Raw genomic sequence first — 27,622 nt, 5'->3', positions numbered from 1 at the left:
GTTCCAAGAGGTGTCTGTTATGGGCCTGGACCAGCCCCGTGCTTTGATCAGATGTAAACAAGTCTGCCCAGTAATCACACTGGGTGGCCCAAGAGCTCAGGCTCATGCCTTGCCTGTGTTCTTTACCTCTACATCCCCTCATGTTAATTACCTGTAAATTTCTCCACACCCAGCTCTCCTGCCCTCAGGAAGCAATAATCCCAGTTAATAACCTTTGTAACTGAGAAAGTGTGAGAAATGCAACTCCCTGTAAAATGATTTCTTTTTGTTGTTGTTGTTAATCCTCAACTGAGATATTTTTTCCATTTATTTTTTTAGAGAGTGAAAGGGAGAGAAGGAGAGGGAGAAACATCGATGTGAGAGAGACACATGGACTGGTTGCCTCCCTCAAGGAACCCGACCAGGGCTGGGGACTGAATCTGCAACCCAGGTACGTGCCCTTGACCAGGAATGGAACACAGGACCCTTCGGTATGTGGGCTGATGCTCTAACCACTGAACCACACCAGCCAGGGCTGAAATGATTTTTCCCTCTAAAGTGCACCATTAGAGGGAATCGAAGAAAATATTTAGAGGGTGGGATTTAGACCTCCAGTTTTTATTAGGAGGCCTTTTCAGGAAGTCTGAAATTAAAATGTAAATTTAGCAGATGCCTCTTATATTCTTCCAAATCCCAATGGTTCTAGTTCACTTCTTAGGAAGTGCTCCATCCATCATGTTAGGACTTCTCTGAAGTTGCCTGTCAGTAGCCACGGTGCCGCTGGAGGGAAGGTGGCGCTCTAGGACCACACGCAACCTCTGAGCCCAGGTGCCCATCCGCCAGCTTGTCAGACAAAGGGTCGACGGAATGAACGGCAAAGACCCTGTCGCTGAAGGCCTCAGCGTCTACACAGTTTCTGACAAGACCAGTCTTTCCTCTTCACTTTCTCACTCACTAGAGGTTGTTAGAAGGCTGTGCTTTTAAGGACTGTGGGGCTTTCTTCATCATCTTTTAACATCCTTGTGTGGCTTGGAGTTTGCCTGTATTTTATTCTATCAAAACAAGCAAAACAAATGTTAGTAACAAATCTTAAAAAGATGTCCATCAGTCTCAAAACAAATAAACAAAACAAACCTAGAACTGAGGATATATCGCTAAAGGGGAAAAAAGAAATCGTACAGCAGATTCTGCAAGGTTCTCCTAGTCTCTGTACTATCCCAGAGCTGCTGTTGCTGTGGAGATGGACATGGTGACATGGTGATCTTGTCAGGCCACAGAGGATGGAATGTAATCTCCTTGCCATTTCTAACCCTCTAAACCAGTCCATGGCGCTGGTGAGACTTTCCGGGGAACTCTGCCCCCAGTGTGCCAACATGGTGAAGAAGGAGGCCTCCTTACCCTTTCACTCTTAGCATCTGGTCAATGGTGTCTGGGAGGGGGATACCGAAGCTCTCTGGGAGGAACAAGGTGAGAATGGCTGTCAGGATGGTCAGACTTCCCATGAGAATGTAGGGTAGGAAGCGGTCATAGGCACCTAGGGAAAAGCAGACAGAGCCCCAAGCCAGGGTGCAGTTAGACTTGGTCCCCTCTATCCCTTTGAGCTCTAATGGGGATCACCTGCCCCCCTCAGCCATAGTCTGAACTGCCAGAATAGGGTCTGGCACCTAGACAGGTCTCAGAACCCAGAGTTGGCACTGGCATGCCCAGAGGTCCAGGAATGCCTCATGGTGCAGGGGAGGGGAGCCATAATGACAAGATTCCTATTTCTAAATGCTGGGTTTCCAAAAAATGCAAGATACTCGTCCAGGGACAGGAATAGCTCCTCCACAGGAATAGCTCTTTCCAGATGTGTTACAACCCATTCAATTTGCCTACAGGTCAAGCAAGATGTTTCTGCTTGTCAGATCTATGGAGCATGTTCACCTAGCATATGTACTCTCAAGGTGGGCGCACTCCTCCCCAAAGATGTGCCAGCAGGGATGCTCAGGGGAAAGCAGCTGCCAAGAGAAAATGATTTTGAGGAAGAGACAAATGGTGCCCTGCTACAGAAAATGGCATGAGGCGCATCTTCATACAGAATTAAACCACCGTGTCACATGCTCCAACCCGCACACATTCTCAGTTCATCAGCCCTCTTGAATGGACATCTTTCCCTCTCCTGTTCCTTTTAAATTCTGATTCCAAGAAGAGATTCTCCAATTAAGAATACTGGCTCCCTAAGCCACTCTGTAGTTTCTTAGGATAGGGGGATTCTGTTTTCTGATGGGAAGCTGAAACAGGAACAAAACTCCCTACTTTTCTCAGCAATTTCAGGCTTAGCTACAAGCCAGTGCCTCTCCACAGCACACGTACCTGGACAGGAACCTTCTCCAGGCACAGATCCAGGATTAGATGGGTCCCATTTGCTGTGTGTTTTCCCTTCGCAAGCCATCTTCAGCTCGCATTCCAGCTCACCAGTGCCTCTGCCCCAAAGCCGAGGGCACATGGGACTTACCAAGGTAAATGAAGTAGGGAGACAGGATGCTGCCCAGGCGGGACGCCATGGAGCTGATTCCCACGCCCATATTTCTGACCACGGTGGGGTACAGCTCGGCTGTGTACACGTAGACCATGGAAAACGCAGCAGTGACTCCAAACTTGCCCACCATCACCAGGACGGTGGACAAATAATACAAGTCTGGGGAGACAAAGGGAAGAAGGTAGGAGAAGGCACCAACCCAAGGTACACTGCTGTTGAGAGTTCCAGGTTTTGTTTTGTTTGTTGTCTGAAACAAACATACTTTCTCCCTTTTCTGTGGGGCTGGCATTCCTACTGTGGGATGAGGGGCTACAGCCAAGAGATCCCTCCAAACTGTTACTACGGAGAGGAAGCTGGACCTGCAGCTGTGTAAGTGCCTGCCCTTCCCCTCGGTGTGAAGATGACGAGAATGAGCCCCTCAACATTCCGAACAAACTTGCTTTCCAGGCCAGAAGTCATCAAACACGCACTTGTCGAGGGGTCAGCTGCGTCCAGAACCTCATGCTGCAGGCGCTGTGGAAGTATAACTACTGGCTTCTGGGTGAATGGGAAGCTCACATCTAACTCATTTCATGCTTTCATTCTACTCAGACCTCAACAATTCTCAGACCCACATACCCTCAGAAAGGACCCTCCCATCTATCCTGCTTGCTGTGCCAATGAGGAGATGCTGTGAGTGGCCTGTGGGTCTCCCTGAGCTTGGGCGAACCTGTACATGCATTCCTGGGCTCCCCTGCCATATCACAGTCGGGGCTGTCCCTGTGCAGTGCTGCCAGCCTCAGGGACCCACAAACGATCCCCAGAGGCCTCCAAATCCCTGGGTACTCTGACAATCTAGTTACCACAGGGAGTCCATGAACTGTTCTTTGAAAAGGGCTGTCTCCTCCATCTGCGGGATGCCAAGACGGTTTTAAGAATCAGACCCTGCTAACGGCCTATGATCTGGCCCCTCCTTTTTCCCCTCTCTGTCTTTTTCCAGCTCTTCCTCTCTCCTCAAACATGCCAGGCTTGGTCCCGCCTCAGGGTCTATGCCTCTGCTGTTTCTTCAGTCTGCAATGCTCCGTTCCTAGAATTTTTCATGGCTTTCTCCATCACTTCATCTATGTTTCTTTCAACTGTCCGTGACCACTCTGTATAAACTAGCTCTCCAGTCCTTGCTTGTTATTATAAAGGTAACACAGTCTGCACTATATTAAGCCTTTATTTACTTGTTTACCTGTTTTCTCAACTAGAGTGTGAGCTGCAGGAGGGCCTGGGCTCTGCCCAAGTTGTTTTCTCCTGCATCCCTGCCCCAGCACAGTGCCCCTATCTACTTGTTGGATAAATAAATGACTAAGGGCCCGGTTACAGAGTGATGGGGATGGCTGTCTTTCCTCCCCCTTACTCTGCAGAGAAATGGTGGGGCTGGCCAGCAGACCCTGAGTGACAGATGAATGGATTACTCCTGCACAATGTTTGCGGTGAAAGAAAGGCTAAGGGACGGCCTGGCTATAGCAACCAGGCAGCCTCAATTGCCTGCCTCGTTAGCCTTTTATTAGAGTTTTTATTTTCAGATACAATCAATAGGGTGAGTAATCTTGGGAGGACACATGTGTTTGCATAGTCTTCTAGGCAGGGCATTCAGGGATTAAGCATAAGGATTCCAGTAAACACCCAGGGGTCCGCACATGAACAGACTTGTTTGGAAATGTCAAGGAATAATTAGGGGTGCCGCCTTCGACACTCCCCTAAGTCAGAATTCCGATAAACAGAGCAGGCGGCCTTCCACACACTTCCCTTTCCTTGGAATATCCTCCTTATAAGCCTTCCAACCAAGTCTCATGCTTCCCCACAGAGAAAAACAAATGTGCACACACTAACTTGAGTCGAGAGTAAAACTAACCATCAGCCCCACCTGGTTGCTCTGCCCACTCCACACAAGCCCAGGCCATGAGGAGTGTCGGGTCTCAGGAGACACTTTCTCTTGATTTTTTGGCCAAGAATGCAGATATGCAGGTGAGCGGTGGTGGCATTATTTTAATCCCTTCATGAGTTGGGGGAGACAGCCTAGTAGAGGCTGAGTGACTCAGCGAAGACCCCAGAGGCAGACGCACACACTCCCTACCTGGGGGCACCAGCTGCACGAAGAGGAGGACGCTGCCGCCCAGGAAGAGGGCGGTGGCCATGGAGTAGCGGCGGGGCAGGTACCGCAGCAGCAGCCAGGCCAGCACATACGCGGGGACTTCCACCACTGCCGACAGGAAGCAGTTCACGTAGGTGTCGCCATGCAAGTTAGGGGTGTCCAGGGAGAGCCCGAAATAGCCCACTGCTATGGTCATCCTGCAGCAGAGCACAGAAGAAAGCTGGAGGAGCAGCAGCTACCTGGGGCCTCCAACAGAGGACCTTCCAAGTGCAACTAATGCAGGAAATTCACAACGACCCTTAGGGGAGGGCAGCAGATTGAACCCAGTCTCTGGCCCAGTGCATTTTCAGAGGATCCCAAACAGCAAAAAGACATACAATTCAGACAGATTTACTTGGGAAAAAAAAGAAAGAAAGAAAGAAAGAAAGAAAGAAAGAAAGAAAGAAAGAACAAACCCATCTCCAACCTGCCTGTTGGCTGTAGAAACCCTAAGCTGAAGCTCTCACTAAGCCAACTTCCTGACTCTCTGAACCTCCTCAAACCCAGCAGCTACAGAGGAGCTGGGGAGTGAGAGGAAGCAGACAGCAAGAGGGGTGGGAGAGGACTGGAAGGATAAGATCAAACACAGTAAAGCATTTGGAGAAAGAGCCAGAGCAGACCCCCTGTGGCAACCAGCCAGGAAGAGGCTGGTCAGAGGCAGTGAACACACCACCACCTACTCCGGGAGGAGAGGGGCTGCTGATGGCGGGGCCAGGGGGGTTCTCGTCTGCAGGCCGCACCCCATCCGGTGTCCCTGTCCCCAGGACATTCTGTCAGACTGGACCTTTATGGTCAGACTGGGCTCATCTGCAGGGGTGAAACCACAGCTGGTACAACCAGGGAAAGGGGCAGGAGCAAGAGTTCCCGGGAAACCCAGAGCCGGAGGAGTGGCAGGTGAACAGCGGGGGCGACTGGCAAGTCTGTGGCACACATTGAATGCTGGCACTGTCTGAGGCCGATCCCGGGCGCGGCATTGCCCTGAGGGAGCCTGGGCTATTTCTTGGAAATGGGTGACTCATCATCTCTAGGGAGCAAAATGGCTGGCCGCCCAGAGACTGGCTGACTCGTAGTTTAGACTGAGGTGAAGTCTGCCTTCCTCACCCAGCAGGATCAGGTGGTGCCTCTAACCCTAAGTGTCTGCGGCTGAGCAAATGCAACTCCCTTCCTGACACACTTGGTGAAATGTCTCATCAGAAGGAACTGGTAAGGAGCCCTGCTTCCAGGACACTCTCCAAACATCCCAGAAGGAGGGATCCTGCTTCCACACAGACTCCCAGAAGGTGCTCAGCAGCCTCTGCGACTGAAAGAGCATGGTGTCTTCACTTGGCGCCTTCCTGAAGGCTGGCCCTGTCTTCCTTAGCCACTGCCTGGGGCACAAGGGACAGGAACAGCTAAACTGGGACCCAGAGTGAGCAAGGATTCGCCCACGACCTGGAGGGATCCTCAAAGGTTCTATATATCCCCCCCAAACCCCCCACAAGAGTTTTCATTTCCTTGTCTGAGATTCCATCAAGAATCATGCCCTAGCTGGTTTTGCTCAGTGGATAGAGCTTCCAAGAGCGTCGACCCTTGGAATGAAGGGCCCTGGGCCCAATTCTGGTCAAGGGCACATACCTTGGTTGCAGACTTGATCCCTGGCCCTGGCCCTGGTTGGGGCACATGTTGGAGGCAATGATCGATGTGTCCCTCTCACATCGATGTTTCTCTCTCTGTCTCTCCCTCTCCCTTCCACTTTCTCTAAAAAAATCAATGGATAAATATCCTTGGGTGAGGATTAACAAAAAATAAAATAAAATATCTTAAAAAAAAAAGAAATACGTAAAAAAAAAAAAAAGAATTGTGACATGCTCATTCTTTGATGGCAAAACACATCCCTTTTACTTTCTGATGACATGGCCTTTCAGTTTTGGTCTAAACCACATTTGCCAATGAGAGAGGCACGACAGCCACTGCAGAGGCGTCGCGTGGAAGCCTCAAACAGTCTCACGCACCACAGAATTATGGACATGATGGTGACCATTCGGATGTTCCGGGTTCGGAGCAGATCCAGAATGCTGTGGGACTGCGGCTTCTGGGAACTTAGGTCTTGTAGCTGCAGGGACAAAATGACAAGAATATAGGAGGAAATATTATTACAGTGATGAAGTTCTGCCAGACACTCTATTAATCCCCAAAGACTTGAATAAAATATGATCCTTACTGCAAATAAATAAATAAATAAATAAATAAAATAAAAGAATATAGGAGGGAGAGAAGGCTGGAGATTCAGAGACCCAACAGCATACCTGAAACCCCTGCATCTTCCTCTCCGAGTTGGGGAGGGTTTTGTTTCTTTCTTAAAAAGAAGAGTATATATAGTGACTGCATCTTGGGCAGCACAAGGCTTCCCCTGGCCTTGTCAGTACCACATTAGTGTCAAGAATGAGGAGGGAAAATAAGTGGCCAGTCCCTGAGGGCCAAGGCAGACCCAAGCCCACGGTGGCGTCCTCACAGCACCACCCCAGTCAGTGGCCACATTCCAGGCAGGTCTCTAAGCATTCCTCCCCAAGGCTGGATCCCTGCCCTCTGGGTCAGAGAGAGAAACTGGCTGTGCAGTTTATTGATCTGCTATTTTAGAAGAATTAATGTTTTGAGTCTTCATACCATGTAGTCTCTGGTCTACTTCCAAAAACAAAAACATTTCAGATAGAAAAACAGGAAAATTGACCTCGGCTTCACCCAGAGTGACTTCCTATGAAATTCAGCATAGCCAAGGACATTCATAAACCACACGTCTAAACACACTGATGTTTCTTTCTTAAGCAAACCCAGCTTTGGAGCTTGTTTTCCCAGCGTTAGCAGTTCAACACAAGGTCAACTTTAGACTTAATGGATCCCCTGAATAGCCTCATTTCCTCAAGGATGCCAGTGGGACCATGGGTTCACCCAAACTGACCCCTCACTGAAAAGCCACCAAAGCCGCTTCTCTGAAAAGCCCTCTCTGCCATCCACTCCTGCCCTTTCCAACTGTGCTGGAGGGAGCGGCCGCTGGGCCGCCACTCAGCTGCGAGGCTGGCCGGGCTGGCGGGGGGCCAGCCGCTTCTCTGCTGCATAGAACTGGCCTCTTCCCCAAACCCCCACTCGGCATCTCTGAGGCCCGAGTGTCTCTAACGTGCTGTCCACACACTTCAGCGTGAGTGCCGGTGGCTGTTCTCACAGCTGGCCCCCTATCTTCCTGTCAGATCAGACACACATTCCAGAACTGTAGCAGCCAGCAACTGCAACGTCTGACCTCTTCTCACTGTCACGAGACTGAAGAGAACTGCCTGCTGCAGAGGGTGGACGCTCTGGGAGAACAGGAAGAAGCAAGACCCGGGAATCAGGCAGGGCCAGGAGGTTTCTCACGGCGTGAGAACAGGGTTTGCTGGGAGGTGGGTTGGGACAAAGAAAGGGTCCGACACCAAAAAGGACCTGGCTCCAGGGTCATGCAACAACTACCCACAGGAGGAGACCGGACACTTCTAACTCCAAACTGTGTTTGCTTCCTGTTTTACAAACTGCATTATTTTTTTTTTTACGATTGGAGACTACTTAGCCCCTTACTCATAAAGAGTGCTTATGGTTACAAGTAATGGTAAGATTATATGACTGCCTAGAAAAGAAGTGTATAAAGTAAGAAAACCTAATTTCCACAAGAAAGGTGAAGAGATTGAGGCAGTTAGCACCTGCTTCTCAGCTTCTGAAGTTTTTCATTTTTATTGTTTCAGAGAGGAAGGGAGAGGGAGAGAGAAAGAGAAACATCAATGATGAGAGAGAATCATTGATTGGCTGCCTCCTGCACACTGGGGATTGAACCCACAACCCAGGCATGTGCCCTGACTAGGAATCAAACCGTGACCTTCTGATTCATAGGTCGATGCTCAACCACGGAGCCACACCGGCTGGGCTCAGCTTCTGAAATTTAATAGGGCCTGCCTGGGCACCTGGGGCATAGGCAGGGAGAGGGCAGGGCTCCTGTGTGAAGGGAGAGCCTCTGGTCTTTTGTATTTTTTTAATATATATATATATTTATTTAATGTATTTTTATTGATTTCAGAGAGAAAGGGAGAAGGAGAGAGATAGAAACATCAATGAGAGGGAATCATTGATCAGCTGCCTTCTGCATGCCCCCTACTGGGGATTGAGCCCATAACCCAGGCATGTACCCTTGACTGGAATCGAACCTGGACCCTTCAGTCTGCAGGCCTATGCTCTATCCACTGAGCCAAACCTGCTAGGGCTTTTTAATATATTTTTATTGATTTCAGAGAGGAAGGGAGAGAGAAAGATTAATGATGAGCGAGAATCACTGATCAGCTCCCTCCTGCAGAACTCCTAGTGGGGACTAAACCCACAATCTGGGCATGTGCACTGACCAGGAATCGAACTGTGACTTCCTGGTTCATAGGTCGACATTCAACCACTGAGCCACACTGACTTGGCTGAGCTTCTGACCTTTGTAATGCTGCCCTCAAACCATGGCACGGAGACCCTCCCACCAGCTCCCATACAGGGCTTACCTCACTTGGTTCAAAGATGGCTGAGGGTGCAACAATCCCATTGATTTTGGCAGCCCTATGGATGATCACCTCTGCCTCTTTAAATCGTCCCTGAGAGATGAGCCATCGGGGGGACTCAGGGATGAACCTGAAGTACAAGAAGCAATCTCACTGAGGCATTCCTGCTTAACAGACAAGATGTAAAATGGGGTCCAGGTGGGAAATGGGGCCTCAGAACCAGAGCTAGGTTTGGGGAATACTTGGTGTTTCCAAGTCAGAAGCAAAGAGACCATCTATGCCACACCCAATAATGACCTGACGTGTGAGCTTTTGAGTACACTGGAGTGCACAAAATTTGGAAGGGCCTGCTCACCATGATGGGATGCCTCCACTGGCTGGCCATCTCCATTTCTGAGGAGCAGTGGTGCCACCTGCTGGACATTAAGGAGACCAGGCAAGTTGGGCTCCCAAAGCCTGGCTTGTGTGTGAGCTCAGCCCAGCCCAGCTCCTTGCCCACCTGTACTCCTCTGCTTGTTCCTGGCATCCACAGAAGTTTCTACACTGGCCTCTTAGCCTCTAATTTTCCTCATCTCCACCTGATTCACCCAACTGACTTGTCAGACTCTCAACCTACACTTACTAAGGCATCTGGGTGCTTTGAGAGTATGTGGATCTTAATTTCTACCTCAGCAGGTAGCCCCAGCCTTTGGGTCAGGACCAGGACCCTTGCTGAGCTCTGTATCCTTTCCCAAATGCCCTGGAATGTTCACAACATGTGGGGCAGTGCCCTCAACATCCCCACCTGCAAGGGGCGATTCCCACCTCAGCCCCTCTGCTGTGTTCCCTCCCTTGGTAAGGAATGGCCTCCCCTCTGCCTGTCCAACTCCTCTGTGTTGGAGGCTCAGATGGAGCCTGGCTTCTTCTGTGTGGCCACCCTGGGAACTCTCACTTCCATCGCTCTCCTCTCCTCCCAGTGCCTGTGTCATGAAGCCTTGGTGGCAACACAGCCAGAAGCAGGGCCTTAGCCACCTAGTCTGTAGTTGGATAACTTCCTGGAGGTCAGGGAGGACCCTGTCATCTCACAGAGAAGATGCTCATCTCTCAGAGAAGATGCTGCTTCTTCCTCTCCCTGAACTCTGAATAACCCAGCACAGGGCTGAGAACAAGTCCACTGATGCCTTGGGATTTTGTTTTGCCTTTGGCTTTTCTGAGTATGGAGAAAACATTCTAAAGTAACTTACACATACAGTGGAACCTTGGTTCTTGAAACTTAATTCATTCTGGAAAGCTGTTTGAGATGGGATTTGTTGGAAAACTGAATCATTTTCCCCCACTAGAAATAATGTAAATGGAATGAATCCATTCCAAATCCCTAAATGAGTCTGTGCTTTAACCTTTCTTATGTGTACTGTTTAATCTATAAACACTTCTTGAATTGATGGAACCACACCCTACTAGCCTTCATCGGATCATTTTCAGCATTAGTTCCATGGGCGTCTTTCAGGAAGTAGATGTGCAGCATCTTCACTTTTCACATATCACTGTCTCCTAAATATTGTCAGCAGGTAACGGCTTTCTGCTTTTCGTTTACTCAAATCAACAATAGTTTCCGACCTCTTCAGTCCCCTGTGATTGGAATTCTGTGAGCACGTTCATACCCTTAGCAACAACAGCACACTTGATGGCATCTTGTATATGTTTTAAAGGTGTGCTAGTTGTCCTTTCCACCAGCAACAAAAGCAAAATAACAACAAAACCCCATGAAGATGTTCATAGCACAACTTCCTGAGCTATTAGCAACAGGTTCAGGGAGATTTAGCGGTAAGCTGACCCGCGTTCTCTCCTTTGTGTGTGGCCGGAGAGTGGCTTTTGCCATATGGATGGATCAGTACGAAAGGCTTGTGAGGTAAAGAACTGAAGTTTTGAAAAGGGAGACAATTCTGCCCCTCCCCGCATCCCCAACAACTTGGTTGAGAACAAAATTTGACTGTAATTTACACTTCCTGTCTCTGGGAGCCCAAATAGGGATTTGTGGGTTGCTGCTGCCCCTTAGTGAAGGCCAGATGGAAGACGGAATATCCCCTGTGGGTGTTACCCCTGGGCACACTCACCACCAGAGCACTGCGCACAGCAGCCCCGGCAATGTCAGCGCCAGCAGCAGCATCCGCCAGTCTCTGATGAAGTAACCAAACAGTGGCAGCAGCATGTAGCCAATTGCATAAAATATGCACACTCCTAACGTAGAGAATATAATACGAATGGACTTGCCAAGAATTTCTGTTCCTGTTCAAAGCAAGGGAGGAGTCATGTTAGCATTTTAATTTAGGTTATTTCCTTATTCATCTTCTCTTGTCAACAGAAAGACAAGAAAGCTGCCAGAATTATTTCTAAGTTTCTAAGCCCTCGAGAGGGATGGGATTCTGAACCCAGCCTGGTCTGACTATCCGCTGGGCGTGCCTCATTGTGGCCTCTCGGTGACAGTTCTCTCATGAAAATGTCATCACTTCCTGAAGCCATATGCTAAAGATGCCACGTTAGGCCTCCAAATGTAACCCTCACAGGAGGAAGAATCCATTAAAGGGGAAGTCATTACTAAGGCTGCACAGGCTGACTGCTATCCTTTAAGGAAAAAATATTCTGTTAAGTGTGAAGAGAAAGAAATAATCCTTTCAACAGTACAACTGAGAGACCAATAAGCTAGAGTTAGATTCCTCCAAACAGTGAGACTGGTAACTTTTCAGTGAGAACAGGCAAAAGCCCCGCAGTGTGAATTCTTAATTAAAACCCAAAGGTCACATGACTAAAGCCTGATCCTATCAATTCATTCTTGATAGTCAACTTCACTGCCAGTGTTTTGCTGGGGGCCATTTCTTCCTTGGCCTTTGTTCCTCATGTCATACTTCCCTCTTTCCTTAGCTACCTCAGCCCTGGGCAGTGGCAGGCCCTTTTTGTTGGATGAAGGATCTGGGGTGGGGTATAGTGAAATGGCCATCAAGTCCTAATAAAACCAAGGAGCCACTCCTCAGAGGCCAGAAGAGAACTGGCATACAGCAGGTAGGCTGCACGCTGCTGGGGACCCAAGGCTGGGTACTTGGTGGACTCAGATTCCCTGCCTACAAACTGGGTTCTCTAAGAAGCCCTGGTTGGTGTTGCCAGAGACCACTTCCCCTTGAGGGACATCACGGATGTCTCCAGAAAGTGGGTGGTGAGACGATGGTGAAACACAGGATCAAGTACTCAACTCCAACTTGATGGCCATACCCAGGACAAATGCTGCCACATAGTTGGAGATCTGGCCCATGCCTACAAGGACAAACAGCACGGCAAACATCTCAAAGTTGCTGGAGAAGATCTGCAGGAAGCTGAAGCCTGTCTGCATGGCCATGGTCGCAAACAGCACGTTCTTCCGACCAAACCTGGGAAAGAAAGCGGAGTGACAGAACCAGCAGGGAGAAGGCGGTAGGAAGAGGCTCCACCAAGAGGGGCTTTCTCCAGGACCATTCAGGGATGGGTGGTGGACAGTACTGCTAGGGTACCAGTCTCCCAGTCCCTATACTTTTATCCTCGCCCCTCCACAGCCTGGGCACCAGGGTGGTCCCCCAAAAAGATGCTTATTAAAAAAAAGATGCTGTTTCTGCCCTCAAGGAGCTTATAGTTTACTAGAGACCTGGTGCATGAAATTCGTGCACTGGGGGGTGGGGGGGCACCCTCAGCCCAGCCTGCGCCCTCTCGCAGTCCTGGAACCCTCAGGGGATGTCCGACTGACAGCTTAGGCCCACTCCCCGCCTAAGCTGTCAGTCGGACATCCTTAGCACTGTCACGGAGGTGGGAGAGGCTCCCGCCACCCCTGCTATGCTGACCACCAAGGGGCAGCTCCTGCATTGAGCATCTGCGCCCTGGTGGTCAGTGCGTGTCATAGCGGCGGTCATTCTGCCATTCACTCAATTTGTATATTAGCCTTTTATTATATAGGATAGGTAGTGAAATAGACAGTGATCACTTTTGAGAGAGAGAGGAAGGGAGAGAGAAACATCGATGTGAGAGAGAAACATCAATCGGTTGCCTCTCGTATGTGTCCCAACCTGGGATAGAACCCACAACCTAGGTATGTGCCCTGACTGGAATCGAACCTGCCACCTTTTTGGTGCAAGGACAATGCTCACCCAACTGAGCTACCCAACTGGGCAGTGATCACATTTTAGTCAAATAAACACATTACTGAAAGTACAGTTACACACTAAGATAGGTGCACTGAAGGATCAGCACCCAGGTCCTCAAGGGTACAACAAAGGAACCTACCCTGGACTGGGGGCAGGGGCTGGGGATGGAGGCATTCAGGGAAGGTCTCCCTGATGATGGGACATTGAGACGAGGCCCTAAAGAAAAGTACTTGTTGACAAGGGGGAGTAAGGATAGGGACCAAGCTTCCAATGATACTCACAATATAGCAAAGAGACCATTAATTACATGAGAACACCTTTTCTTTAGCAATTTTTAAAATATATATATATTTTTATTGATTTCAGTGAGGAAGAGAGACATAGAAATGGCAATGATGAGAGAGAATCACTGATTGGCTGCCTCTTGCATGCCCCCTACAGGGGATTGCAACCCGGGCATGTGCCCTGACCGGAATCGATCCTGGGACCTTTCAGTCCAAAGGCCAGCGCTCCATCCACTGAGCCAAACCAGCTAGGGCTATTTAGCAATTTCTGAAGGAAAGGCACAAGGAACCAAGGTAATGTAAACCAGGGACTCTGAGTTAGCCTGCAAGGTCAAGGAAGGCCCCGGGGCAGGGTGGTTAAGAGGAGAACACACAACTGTGGCTGGAGTCAGCTGCTCACCAGGAGACTGCAGGGTGGGCAGGACCTACACTGCACTGAAGAGCTGGTGCTTCTACTTACTGCGATGGGGGTTTTTATTTGTTTGTTTTTGAGGGGGTGGCTAGTGCTACTGGCATATAGTAGTAGACATAAGCTGGAGATGATCTAGACATCCTAAAAAGCCCAGGATAGCCCCCCAGAACAAAGAATCCTCTGGCTCAAAATGTCAATAGTGTGAAGGTGGGGAAACCCTGACATTAGAAGCAGACTTTGTTCCCCCCACCCCCTTCTGGCCTTTCTTTTACAGAGCACCCTCCATGCTGTCCAAGGGCAGCCCTCCTGCAGGCAGAGCTGTAACCTCTATCCCTGCCTTCCCCGCCCAAGGGCTCCCTGGGATGATGGGAAAGAGAAAGATCCAGGAAACCCTGGCATAGTACCAGCCCCTTGGCAGTCTGGGTTGGGCCCAGAAACACTCACTTTTAACGTATGTCAACAAAAAAGTAAAATAAATAAAATATGTCAACCAAACATCAAACATATACGTGCCTACAAAACCAGGAAATACCAGTCTACTTCTTCCCAGGGTTGTGACTCTCATAATTCATGCACATAAAACTAACTCAATGTCAGATAAAAGGCTTTGACAATCCAAGATTTTTTAAAAATTTAAATTCTTTATTGTTTAAAGTATTACTTATGCTCCTCCCTCCGCCCTCCACCCCCATTGACCTCTCCCAGGCCACTCCACCCCCCAGCACATGCCTTCACCCACCTACTGTCTGTGTCCATTGGTTATGCTTATATGCATGCATACAAGTCCTCTGGTTGATCTCTTACCTCCCCTCTCACCCTCCCCTGCCTTCCCTCTGAGGTTTGACGGTCTGTTCGATGCTTCTATGTCTCTGTCCCCAAGATTATTGTATTGCTCTTGAATTTCAGCCTTACTTATTCATGAAGGTTAAACCTTTGTCCTACATAAAAAGTTACTACTGGTATCCTAGACAAGTTGAGGTAATGAATCTATTGCACTTAGGTAATTTGTCTGACTTAGGTTTTGAACTGGTTGACTCAGAGGTAATGAGAAGAGAAACTGTCCACTCCACAGAGCCCTGGGCCTCCCGTGGGGGTGGTGCTAAGGGCTGATGGTAGGGGCTACAACCAGAACAGCCATACTTCTAGTTGTTTCATTTACTGGACTCAAATGATACTACTTAAAAGAAGTCTGCTGACAATTTTTTTTTAAGTTTTGAAAAACACTACTAGCACTTCTAAAGACTAATGTAGTCCTTAACATACTCATTAGTGTTTGTTTTTTTCCATACTCATTAATGTTTTATTTCTGTTGACTTGGACGATCCTTTGGAACTTAAACACTTTCCTTAGGTAATCAGGATGTTACACGGCCATCAGGTTTTTAGGCTATCCCACAAAGACCTCCCCAACCCATGATGCAGTTAATCCAGAAAAATGCACTGCGTTTCAACTCTGAGCTTGGGGTACCTTCTCCCTGTTTATATCGAAGTAATTACTCTGAGTCTCGGCTGCCACTCAACTCAGAGAGAGGGTATTTCCCACTTGGAGGGCCTCTAAGCTTAGTCCCCTCTTCTCACTCTACATTCCCGCCAAGCAATCTCATCCATGTTTGGGACTGTGATGAGGGTTCTATGAGCTGTTAATTCCCAAACGTGCTTCTCTAGCCCAAACCTCTCATGGAGCACTATATCCATATTTGCAACTGCATACTTAATTCCTCCACTTAGGAGTCTCATAATCACCCCACATTCAGTATGCTCAAATGGAACTCACCACCGTCCCCTCTTCCAGAGTTATTTGTCTTAGAGAAGGGTATTGTCATCCCTCCAGTTGTGTAGACCAGAAACGTTCCTCTCCTCATTTCCCGCATCCAACCCATAGCCAAGTCCTCTTGGCTTTACCTCCTACCACTCCTCCCCATTTATACCACCTGCAGTCTAGTCCAAGCCACCACCATCTCCTGCATAAATTATTGTGATAACCTCTTAATTAGTCTCTCTACAATCCCTCTCTTGTTTCCCCTTTCAATACTTTCTCCACAAAGTTTATCACATAATCTTTTAAAAATTGCAAATCTGATTATGTCACACTCAAGCTTGAAAACACTCTCAATGGCTCCCCAGTGCTCTATGATTAAAGTCCAAGCTCCTAACTATCACCTGCTACTCCCATCTGCTCTTCTGCCTGGGCCTCTGCCTGCCTCACTGCTCGTCTCTAACCACTCTCCACATCTCCATCACAGGACATTTTTCCAGTTCCTAACATATGCTATTATGCCTTTTCTTTAGTCTAGGCTTAAGTTCATGCTGCTCTCTTGCACCCAGAATGCTTTTTCCTCCCTCCATTCCCTTAGCTGGCTAATTTCTACTCATCTTTCAACTCCCAGTGCATGCTTTGCCTCCTTGGAGCACCTTCTCCTGGCCCCCTGTCAGACTCTCTCTTAGCTTGTGCACATCTCTGTATCACTTACTACCACTGAGAATAACAAGTGCTCCCCTCAATTAGTTGTTTAGGACATTCTGCCTTGCTAGGAGGCAAGTTCTAGAAGAGTAGGGCCCACGCAACGCAGAGGATCAAGACTATCTGGGCCCAAATCCTAGCTCTGCCACTTGCTGGCTGTGTGACACTGGGGCAAGCCACTGAACTCCTCTGGGTTTTATTTTCCCCATCTGTAAAATGAGAATACTGATGCTTCCTACTTCACAGGGTTATGAAGATTAAATCATTATTATTGTTTACTCAGTACAGTGCTTATAAGAGTGTCTGGCACATATTAAGTTCCATGTGTTTGTTAAATATATATCAGTAATCAGCTGATGCTTGTTGCTAGATAAAGGATCTGGGGGAGCATAGGCCCTTCCCCCAAAAGGACAAGTGTCTATGGCTTGTCTAGAATCACCAGTTAACGGTGATGGCCTACTTAACTCTTAATGCTCTCTGGTGACTACTGGAATTTGTCCCTTTTTTTAAATTGCTGGATGATACTCTGGAAAAGACAAATCTAGTGAGAAATGCATGTATTTTTCATGCATGTATTTTTCCTCTTGTTCATGAGTTAAGGACAATAATCCATAGGTGTAAACATGCCAAAATATCACCCTGAATCAGTGCTACAGGATAAAATGGCTTTGTTCTTGTGTAATACTAGAGGCCTGGTGCACGAAACTCATGCACGGGTGGGGAGTTGTGTGTCCCTCAGCCCAGGCTGCACCCTCTCCGATCTGGTACCCCACTGGGATCGGGCCTAAATGGGCAGTCGGACATCCCTCTCACAATCCACCACTGCTGGCTCCCAACCGCTCGCCTGCCTTCCTACTTGATTGCCCCTAACCGCTTCTGCCTGCCAGCTTGATCACCCCTTAACACTCCCCTGCCAGCCTGATTGACGCCTAACTACTCCCCTGCTGGCCCGATTGCCCCTAACTGCCCTCCCCTGCCTGCCTGATCTCCCTTAACTGTCCTCCCCTGCAGGCCTGGTCGCCCCCAACTGCCCTCCCCTGCTGGCCCGGTCACCCCTAACTGCTCTCCCTTGACAACCTGGTCACCCCTAACTGCCCTCCCCTGCTGACCCGGTCACCCCTAACTGCCCTCCCCTGCAGGCCTGGTCACACCCAACTGCCCTCCCCTACAGGCCTGGTCCCCCCCAACTGCCCTCCCCTGCTGGCCTGGTCCTCCCCAACTGCCCTCCTCTGCAGGCCTGGTCCCCCCCAACTGCCCTTCCCTGCTGGCCTGGTCGCCCCCAACTGCCCTCCCCTGCTGGCCCGGTCACCCCTAACTGCTCTCCCTTGACAACCTGGTCACCCCTAACTGCCCTCCCCTGCTGACCCGGTCACCCCTAACTGCCCTCCCCTGCAGGCCTGGTCACACCCAACTGCCCTCCCCTACAGGCCTGGTCCCCCCCAACTGCCCTCCCCTGCTGGCCTGGTCCTCCCCAACTGCCCTCCTCTGCAGGCCTGGTCCCCCCCAACTGCCCTCCCCTGCTGGCCTGGTCCTCCCCAACTGCCCTCCCCTGCAGGCCTGCTCACCCCTAACTGTCCTCCCCTGCCGGCCTGGTTGCACCCAACTGCCCTCCCCTGCTGGCCTGGTCCTCCCCAACTACCTTCCCCTGCAGGCTGGTCCCCCCCCCAACTGCCCTCCTCTGCAGGCCTGGTCCCCCCTAAATGCCCTCCCCTGCTGGCCATCTTGTGTGCACATGGGGGTGGCCATCTTGTGTGTTGGAGTGACGGTCAATTTGCATATTACATCTTTATTATATAGGATGACATTCTAATCTTGAACTTCTCTATTAGAGAACCCAACCAGCTGGGACGATGCTGGGACTCCTCTCCACTGGGTGACCTTGGTGAAGGACCTTGCTGAAGGCCACTCTTCTTGTCCTGGGCTTCTCCAACAGACCCCGCAGCTCCGGGATAGGGAGATAATATAACGGACCCCTCTGAGAACTTCACAGGAACTCCGGACCTCTCTAAATGCTCACATACAATCTCTAAAATTGTGCCTATAATGTCAAGAGTACATGAACTCCCTAAGTCATGAATGGACCTTGAGTTAACAGCCTTGGAATTCCATAAACAATCTGCTTATGGGTGAAAATAGCACATTTTCTGCCTGTTGTGAAGTAAGTGCCATAAGCACAGGCCTCTTAGCTAAGGCGCATCAGTCCTGTGGACACAGGTTCTGACCATCACGTCCCTACTGGCTATAGAGATCTCCTCTTACCTTGTAGAGAGAGTGGTGGTTTTGGGAATACGGCAGCAGCCATTCATGGTACGCCTTAAGATCTATAATACAGTGTGTGTGTGTGTGTGTGTGTTGTCAACCTCTCCCATGCTTGGGAACATGAAAGAGTCATGCTCACCTAGGGAGGGACAGCCAGACTAGTGCAGAAATAAATCATGGCATATTTCCCGGTCAAATCCAGCTGATCCTGCATGGATACACTCAGCTCAGGTTGTTTTGTTTGGCAAGAGTTAGGGGGAGAAGGTTGTTGGCTCTCTTTACTTGGTGTGGTGTCCGTACTATAGGTCAGGCTTCCCTTTCTTTTAAAATGCAAGGCCCTGGGCTGAAAGAACACTGCCACTCGAAGTCATGGGCCAGGCACACACACACTCCTTGTTCAGTGTTGGGGTCCCCTACCACTGCAGGAGACAGACACCCACCTTACCTGTCTGAGAGCTGCCCCGAAATGAAGGAGCCTATCAGCACACCCACGAAAAACAAGGAGACCGTGAGCGGGGCCTTCCAGTCGTCCTCACACACCAGGTTCCACTGTAAGAGGAGGAAAGGGATGTATCACTCACTTCTATTAAAAATGTTTTAAATTTAAACTTTCTTGGAAAATGAAATCAGAACATCCTGTATTCCTGCACTCCGTTTACATGAATATGTGGGTGTGAGTCCGTTTAGGCAGCAATGAATGATCTGGGCAGCAAGGCAGGGAGGAGGCTCCCCTCACATGGAGATTTGGCTCCCGCCCCGTCTGGTTTTTCATAGCTTTTGGCCCCATTGTTTTGCTTCTAATTTGAGAAAGGGAGCAGCAGGGAGCAAGTACTCTGCCCATGTTCTAATCCAAGAGAAGGCAAGGCCTCTCATGGTCACTTTGAAGAATCTGGGCCGAGCCCAGGGTTGTAGACGGGCAGGGAACCCTTTCAGTGGGGTTTGGGTCATTGGCAGGATGGCACAGGAGGGGTTCTGAGCAGGGCTCTGGGGCTCTAAGGGTCAAGGCATCTGGCAAGGAACCGAGGCCAGGGGGCCTGAAATGCACCATGTGAACCTGTTCCTTCCGCTCTGCTCAGGTCCCCACCCACCCTGGGCCAATGACTTCTTGGACCTTCTAGTGATATTTAGAGCTGGGATCCCTGATGCTGCATTAACACTAGGCCTGATTACAGCCAAGAGCTCTGAGCTGGATGTCAAGAAACTGGGGTTTAGCTTCTAGTCTACTGTTAACTGGTTATCCAATCTCAGACAAGATTTCCCTCCTCATTGTACCTTTCGTCTTTTGTAAAACAAGGGTTGGGGTAGGTAACAGGCTACATGGCTTGAGTTTCCCAGCACCCAATATGTCGTTTTGTCTATGGTTACCATAAAAAGAGGTCTGCAGGCTTGGAGAAGCAGCTGAACACTCAGATGTGAAGTCTCTCCAGCCTAACAGGGAGCCAAAACGAGGAAGAAAAGCCAAAACAGGAAGCTTGGTGGTTCCCAGGAAAATGTTTCCCAGAACAGAGAGATGGCGCTCTGCAGTAACCAAGCAGGCCACCTGCCAGGGCATTCTTGCTTGCCTGACGCCAGGCTGCTGGCCTGCCCTCCATGGAGTCTGCAGTCTCCCCAGCAACACAGAGAAGCAGTGGGAATGCGTGGCTCCCAAGAACAAAGCACCTCTTCCAGGCTAAGTGAGGAGGGAAAACAAGTCTACTTCTCTGCTCTGCTGGGCAATGTGTGCACACAGCCTCCGGGCTCCTTAGAAGGGTGGGAGGGCAGGCCCAGGCTGGACAAGAAAATCCCTGCTGCTATTGATAAGGATGGCTCAGCCACACAGCTGGCTCTCCACTCTGGCACTTTGGATGGGCTGAGAATGGGTTGGTGGCCCCTAACCCAGGGCAGAATTGGGGGTCTCCAATTCCTACATCTAGAGGAACTCCAGGCTAGCAAGGAGGCCAGAATTTCAAAACACTAAGGCTTGAATGCTTGGGTTATGGCAACCTTCCTCATCTACAGCCTCAGTGGTGCCAGTACCCAGATATCCCCGTCCAGACATGGCTGCTAAAGTCAGAATGGAGCAGCAGGGAAGAGAGCTGAGGGACTCGGTGATGGGTGCTGGCCTCTGGTATTAGGTAGGGTGCAAGGCAGAGCTTCAGGGGCCAGATCATGGCTGCTGCTGCTCTTGAATGCGATGGGATCTACTCCCAGCTAGCACACATTACGTTTGTAGCACCAGAGATGAAAAAATAAAGACTCAGTAGCTGTTTCTCAACAGGTCTCTTGTGAGGGTTAGGGAATAATATAGCTGAGCTACACTAGGAATCCACAGGGGCTTCTGCAGTGAGTTCTGGGGTGATAGTCCCCCCAACCCATGTCAGGTCTCCCAATATAGGCTTTTAGAGAAATCTGGACTGGCAAGGAGACAAGGTGACTAATGCTCATGTTGGGATAGGTCCCCAGATCATGTCTCCAGCTCCCACAGCTGCCACTTGGTTCAACCTGTCCTTATTCTGGGCAAGTGTGTAACTCCCTGGAGTAATTGAATTCTCAATCCACCACTAACAATTCTTGACAATTCTCAGGGCCTGGCTTGGGCCCTCCAAAAGCAAACATGGGCTAACACTTCCTACTGGTCACATGGGGGGAGGGGGAGGAGGACGACTATGTGTAGGGTCAGGACAGGTAATAGGTCTCAAAAAATGAACACAGGGGCAGGCACCTCGCCAACCTATCCACTCACCTGTCAACTGGTCTGCAGTGGACTTAGGATTTGGCCTGAATCCTCCTTAGGAGGGGTGGGATGAGAAGGGGTGGGATGATATGCACAGAGGAATCCAGTGTTCCTACACTGAGCTCCTGGCTCCCCAGCCATGACTAAAGCAGCTCCAGACCAGCTCATCGATGCCTCCACTTGGTGCATTGGATGGGCTGTACTGGCTGTTAATTTGCATGAAAGTTTTCATATTCCACACTTAGCTATGTACAGTTTATGTCACTTATACTTCAATAGAGTTGCTAAAATTTTTAAGAGAGAGAAGTGTGTCTCTTGTATGTAGTATGTAATTGGTGCTGCTTCTTGGTTATAGGAAATAGATTCTAAATGTTCTTACCTAGAACTAAATGTTCTTGCCTGTGAGTTGGCTAGAAGGAAAAAGATACAGCGTTTGTGCCCATAGTGTAGAAGCTCTTCCCTGAGATGTGCCTAGCCTGACTGCTTCAACGGTCAAATAAACTGGTAAGAATCACTTGTTGCTGAATGCCACGTACTCCTATACACATTTAGTTCGGCTTCCTGCTGCAATTCATGACAAATCCTTGCCCCACGGCTGGCAAGGAGAAGTATCTGCTACCATAAACACTATAATACTTGGCAGTGCCCTGCACAGGTGAGGCTCAGTAGCTGTGTGGTAGATAGGTGAGTGAGCAAACATGAAAAAAAGGGCTGTGAATCTTCAACATCATAGTATTCTTTGGGCTTGGCTGCCCAAAGCCCAGATGAACCCTGAACTTTGATCTCTAGATTTTCTTTGCTTCCTCAGCCCCTTCCCTGTGTCAACTGTCAGAACTTTGACCCAGAGTGTGGGTTCTCAGCCATCTAGAGAGGGGCTCAATCTGTTCACTCAGAGCCACATGGGTCTGGTATGACTGCATGCACACAGGGGGCCTCAGGGGACCCAACAAGGGTCTTCTTTGGCTTTCCAGAGCTACAAACGCAGGGATAAGGGTCTGTGCTCCCCTTGAATCAGCAAGGGCATAGCGATGAGGCGCAAGCTCCAGGTCTGTCCCTCCACCCCAGAGTCAGCCCAGCCCCACCTCCCGGTTGATGTGGCCTTTCCTTCAGGTGATGTGGCTTGTGGATAACAGTGGGGGCGCTCCTATCTTACAAGGCTATCTGTGTATGACATAAGGCTGACAGAAAAGCTAGTCCAGAGAAAGCAGCTTTCTAGGACAACAGGGAGAAAGTCATTGTGCTGCCAAGGGCTGGGGCAGGGGGCTTCTGGGAAGCAGAGACAGGCAGAAGGCAAGGGGACAAAGAGGACTGCCAGGCCTTAGCTGAACAGACTCCAACTCATGGGTGCAAAAGCTAGAAGTTTCTAAAGGAACTTTTCTGGCTGCAGGCTGGGCTATGGAGACACCAAAAAGCAGGAGGCCCAGGCAGTGTAAGAAATCACCCAGGTTCTCAGAGGAGGGGGCAGTCCTGAGTCAAGAAGCACTCGGGGATTGGAGCAGCACAGCAAGGTGGGGTGGCTGACTCTCCAACTCCAGGGATGACTGAGGGGCCAGAGAAGGGGCCAGCCTAGAAGCACGTGGACCCCCAAACTGTTCCTGAAACATGGGAGAGCAATCTCATTTCACAGTGTCCCCTTCTTTCTGCCAGTCCCAATCCCTTGTCACATGCTCCAGTCCCTGGGATGGGAGATTACATTTCCTTTAAAATATTTCAGTCAATGCTTTTCAACCACTCTCAAATTTCCCTGCTGTGAATTAAATTATCCTTTTCTTCCTCAATTCTCAAACGTTAGAAAACAGTTCTTAAGTTATCCATTAATCCATTCAACAACAATTTTCCTGCGTACCCACACTCTGTATCCAGCATCATGTTAGGACCTGCAGGAGAAGCAAAGATGTAAATCCAACACCAACTTCAGTACTCACACATACACACTGTAATTTCAAAAGGGGCGACAGTCACACAGGAGACCTGACGTTTTCATCTTCTGTTGAAAAAAAACGACTAAAAATTCAGTATCCGTGTACTCTGCATATGATGTGGGGCAGAGGGCAGACCTGGGACTAGCTGCAGCGGTCAGCACGCCAGGTCTGGGTGGAAAAGAAAATGGGCCTTAGAAAAATGGAGTCAGAATGTTAATGCAACAGCTTGAGGAACAAGCAGCTCTGAATGTCAAGTCAGGCATTCCAGCATCTCCAAACAAAGGGCTAAGTAAGGTATTAATTTGGCCTCCCAGCAAAGACTGACAACCTGTCAGTAGGTGAAAGGGCACACAGCTCTTATGAAACTGCTAAGACAGTAAAATACATAGGCTAAATATAAAAATGAAAAAGCTGACACTGGTAGCAACTTAAGCTAAGGACCCCTCTGGCAGGAACTCATCAGTACCACCACCACTCTCAGCCCACGGCAGGATGAAGGCAGTAAAACAAGAGTAGATGACAAGAGTTAAGTCAAGGGATACGAGGGATCGGGGTAAAGTCCAGAGGTGCCATGAGCTTCTTCTGACTTTCCCCCTTCCATGAGCAGCTAGAAGCAGAATTTGTAGGGCCTCCTGTATAGAGGAGATGGACAGTCTCTGCTTTCACAACTCTCACTGGCTTCCAGGAAGGTAACAGACTTGCTTGCGAGGCTAGGGCTGAGGATCTGTGATGACAGAAAGTTGTGATTCTCCCTGGAATCTTAGGCCACAAAGCACAGCCAGCTACCTCCATTCAGTGTCTCTCTTGTCCACACCTCAGGACACTAGAATGATGTCATGTCACTTGTTTTGAGATCCCAGTGGCGATCCCCTTCAGCCCTCCCCTCCCCCTCTGAACTCTGCCTTCCTTCTAGGCCGTTTCTTGCTGTTTCAGACTTTGCATCTGCTGACATGAACACCCCAGACTCACGGAGAGGCTTCATCTTTCGGGAAGCCGTCCCTAATCTGCAAATCCCTGACCCTGCAGTCCTGGTGCCCATCAAGGAGGGCTCTCTCACTGCCCTGCTTGCTTAGTTGTTCTGAGGCTCCAAGCAGTTAGTGCTGGAGTCTTAGGAAGATGCAAAGCACATCCACACTCATCCATTAACATCATGTTATACATTCGGTTCTAGTGACGCGGGGGTTGCCAGGGGACAGACAAAGCCACCCAGAACAAAACCCCAAGGGGCTGGGGAATGAGACAGACAGGTTTCTCCTGTCTGTCTAGGAATGACAGCTGTATGCTTTGTGACAACATTTCTGGGCAACAAGTCACTCTGAACAGATATCTTCATTCAGATGCATAGAACCTAACAGGTTGATAACCAACTATTAGCAAAAAGTAAACAGTTCCTTAGAGGGCATGCTCAGACTGTCATTTTGGGGTGAGGGTGGGTGGGGAAGGAGTAACTGGAAAAGGGAGCAAGAAACAGTTTTATACACATGCTTCCCTTAACTTTAAAAGTTCGGGAAAGAAAGGGAGCATTTTGATGCCAAGAGGCTGGCTGAAAAACGGCGACGGACCCGTGTCCCAAGCCCTGGATCTGCTCCTCCACACTCTCATCCCAACTAGAGGAGGCCTTTGACCACTCAGGGCCTTAGAGCACCTCGTGAGGACCAGGCCACCAGGACCTTCTTGGCTCCCTCCCCAAGCTGGCCATCAGGACAGATGGACCGTTTGACACTCTGCTGTGAGAGGGCGTCTCTGGCTGGAAGTCACCGCGCAAAGCGTTCCCAAGCCACCCAGCCGGAGGATGGATGATCATCACCAGCGCGCAGTGGGATGGGGGAATAGGAGTGACAACAGCGCGCACTTTGCCCAGATGAAGTGCGTGAGCTCAAAGACTGCGAAGGACCTCCCCTTCCAGCGCGGGGCTGGAACCCACCTCGGTCACGATGGTGGACAGGTAGACGTCCTGGCTGAACTCCCAGCCATCCAGGCAGTCCTCCTGCTCCAGCTGCTCCAGGTCCACGTCGCGCCCCGGCTCCAGCCCGAGCGCCGAGAAGTTGGCGATCGCGGCGAGCCGGTAGCGCCGGCAGTTGTGGGGCACCTGGCGGCCGTCCTGCAGCCGGAGCGGGGCACTGTGGTTGCGCCAGGCGCTGCTCAGGTTCGCGGAGTCGGGCACCCGGCAGCGGTGCTCGGGGGTCGCAGTCAGGAACACGGCGGACATGCCGTTGAAGCCGTTGGGGATGATGCTGGCGCTGAGCAGGAAGAAGATGAGGCGCTGGAAGGGCCCCCACTCGCCCAGGAAGGCGGTCACCTCGTCGAAGTCCCGCATGCCACACTCAGCAGCCCGCGGCGCGCGGCGCGGGGTCGTGGGACGCGGAAGCGCGCAGAGGCGGGGCGCGGGGGGCGTGCGCGCGTGCGCCTTGGGACTCCGCCGCGCGACCGACCGCGGGATCAGCCGGGTGACCGTCCGCCGACTGAGCTGCTCGTGAGCTTCCGCCCCGGAGCTGCCCCGCCGCCGCCGCAGGCCTGACTTAGAGGGCGAGGCCGAGGAGGGTTCTGGGGTTGGGCCGCAAGGCCCACCCCGCCGCCCGCGGTGCGGCGCCGACGGAGGCGGAGCTCAGGCCGCGCGTGACAGCAGGTGGGCGGGCCCGGGCTGCCGCCTGCACCTGGGGCTCAGCCCGAGGTCCCAGCGCGCGGAGCCCTGGCGCGGGTTCTGAAGGCGGCGGACTGCTGGCCGCTGTGTCCGAGCCGAGCCCGCGGGCCCTGTGCGGAGCCGGGGGGAAGGGGACGCGCTGGCGGGCGGGCGGCGGGGCTCGATTCCCGCCCCCACCTCGCAACTCGTCGCCTGGGCAGACGGGGGCCTGGGTCTGGCCCAGGGTCTCCCTGTGCTTAGCTGCTCTGACACCACCCAGCCATGTAAGAGGGACCGGGATTTTTTCGAACCGGAACCGTTAACTACCCCAAAGGAGAGGCTGGGAGCAATGACTTTGAATTCTGTTTCAAGTGACCTTTCCATGTTTTGGTCTCTAATAAGCCCTTTTGTTGTCCTTTAACGTGTGCGAACGAAAGTAAAATTTTAACATCAAGATTGTTGATGATCCCAGGCTAGGATTAAATAGTCTTTCTAGATTAATTGTTTACGCACAGGCTTAACTCTGGAGTTGACTAGCAATGAAAAAAAAAAGCAACTGGGTGATTCTAAAGGTTCCCTGTACAATAGAATAAGTGTGGTCGGCAGTTAGCCAGCCAAAAGCAGAGCGAGGAGAATGGGCCAGGTGCAGAAGGTCACCAGGACGGAAAGCCCTGGTTCCCTGGCAAGGGACAATTGTAGAGTGGTGCCTGCAGGATTGGGGAGCTGGGTGCCTACAGGATTGGGGGGCCAGGTGCCTGCAGGATGGCCCAAAACAGCCCAGGCTAGCACTGACACCTCTAACTCTTGGCTTGGAACGTATTTATCTCTTGTTGGTGGGGAACCAGTCCACAGTGCCTGGAGGTACCTTTTAGGATGCATATTTGCCAACTGGGAGACATTTGACCCTGAGTCCCTTGAGGTTCTTTTGCAACATAACCTAGCCTCACTATGAAATGGGCAACGGAAAGACTTGGCCACTTCATGGCACCATTAAGTTTAATACTGTCCTAGAGTTAGACCTGTTTTGCTGTTCCAAAGGGAAGTGGATGGAGGATGAGGCCTCCCAGGATCAATGCGTCTTTTCCATACAGCCAAGTCTTTATGGCTCTCAGAAATTGTTAGGGACAAGAATAGAGTATCGGGGAGTAGGTATGGTTGTTGCAGAAGACCGGGTTAAAAACCAAGCCATGCTTCCAGAAAGGGAGTTACATTTTATTATTAAATTCTGCACAGGCCCAGACAAAAATGTGTCTTTCAAATTCTGGGCCCCCCAACATGGAGGAAACTTCTCTATTTATACTTTTTCCAGTCCTTTGTCTCCCAAATTTGGAATGAAACTTCTGGGCCTTCTGAGAAAGAGGGCCTACGTGCTGAGAAGGGGTCATGAGACCATATCTCAAGGCCTGGCCTGGTGTCAGCACGGACAACTCTGGGGCATAGTTTACGGCCTCTTTGGAATGGGAGTAGTCTTATTTTCCTTATTATTTAAGACAAAAGCCAGAATAGCAGGGTTAAAATTTCAAACAGCAGTTCTTATATAAGATGGATGCTTCATGGTTAAGGGAAGTATTAATCATGCTCTGTTAACCATGATTGCCATGTGTTGGTTAAAGGACA

At 50.3% G+C, this 27,622-nt stretch overlaps 1 protein-coding gene and 1 long non-coding RNA gene across 4 annotated transcripts in view; one reads left to right on the top strand and one right to left on the bottom strand.

Moving 5' to 3' along the window:
• Window positions 1-576: 576 nt before the first annotated feature.
• On the bottom strand, window positions 577-25,889 carry LOC308520097 (organic cation/carnitine transporter 2). Its single transcript, XM_081092585.1, has 10 exons — window positions 25,310-25,889; window positions 19,196-19,299; window positions 12,437-12,591; window positions 11,287-11,458; window positions 9,197-9,323; window positions 6,650-6,750; window positions 4,602-4,816; window positions 2,474-2,656; window positions 1,378-1,513; window positions 577-1,031 (listed from the first exon to the last, which is right to left on the bottom strand). Exons 1-10 carry the CDS (start codon window positions 25,700-25,702, stop codon window positions 944-946), a joined length of 1,674 nt encoding a protein of 557 aa, XP_080948711.1. The 5' UTR covers window positions 25,703-25,889; the 3' UTR covers window positions 577-943.
• The window catches only part of LOC308520100, a 28,649-nt gene continuing 26,783 nt past the window's right edge, over window positions 25,757-27,622 (top strand). For all 3 annotated transcript variants that reach the window (XR_013996075.1, XR_013996076.1, XR_013996077.1), the window contains exon 1: window positions 25,757-26,011. This is a non-coding gene — a long non-coding RNA (uncharacterized lncRNA). The remainder of the gene's footprint in view (window positions 26,012-27,622) is intronic.

Source organism: Myotis nattereri (assembly GCF_964212035.1).
Source record: "Myotis nattereri genome assembly, chromosome: 5".
Lineage (NCBI taxonomy): Eukaryota > Metazoa > Chordata > Mammalia > Chiroptera > Vespertilionidae > Myotis > Myotis nattereri.
This window is presented reverse-complemented; position numbering and strand designations above follow the sequence as displayed.

What these genes read in the sequence shown, in the direction of transcription:
- LOC308520097 (XM_081092585.1), bottom strand. Translation starts at nt 25,702, where the DNA reads ATGCGGGACTTCGACGAGGTGACCGCCTTCCTGGGCGAGTGGGGGCCC. An exon ending in CCATCTTTGAACCAAGTGAG is followed by an intron (nt 6,751 to 9,196) that starts GTAAGCCCTGTA and finishes TTGTCCCTGCAG; the next exon opens with CTACAAGACCTAAGTTCCCA. An exon ending in ATCATGTCCATAATTCTGTG is followed by an intron (nt 4,817 to 6,649) that starts GTGCGTGAGACT and finishes GCTCTGCTGCAG; the next exon opens with GATGACCATAGCAGTGGGCT.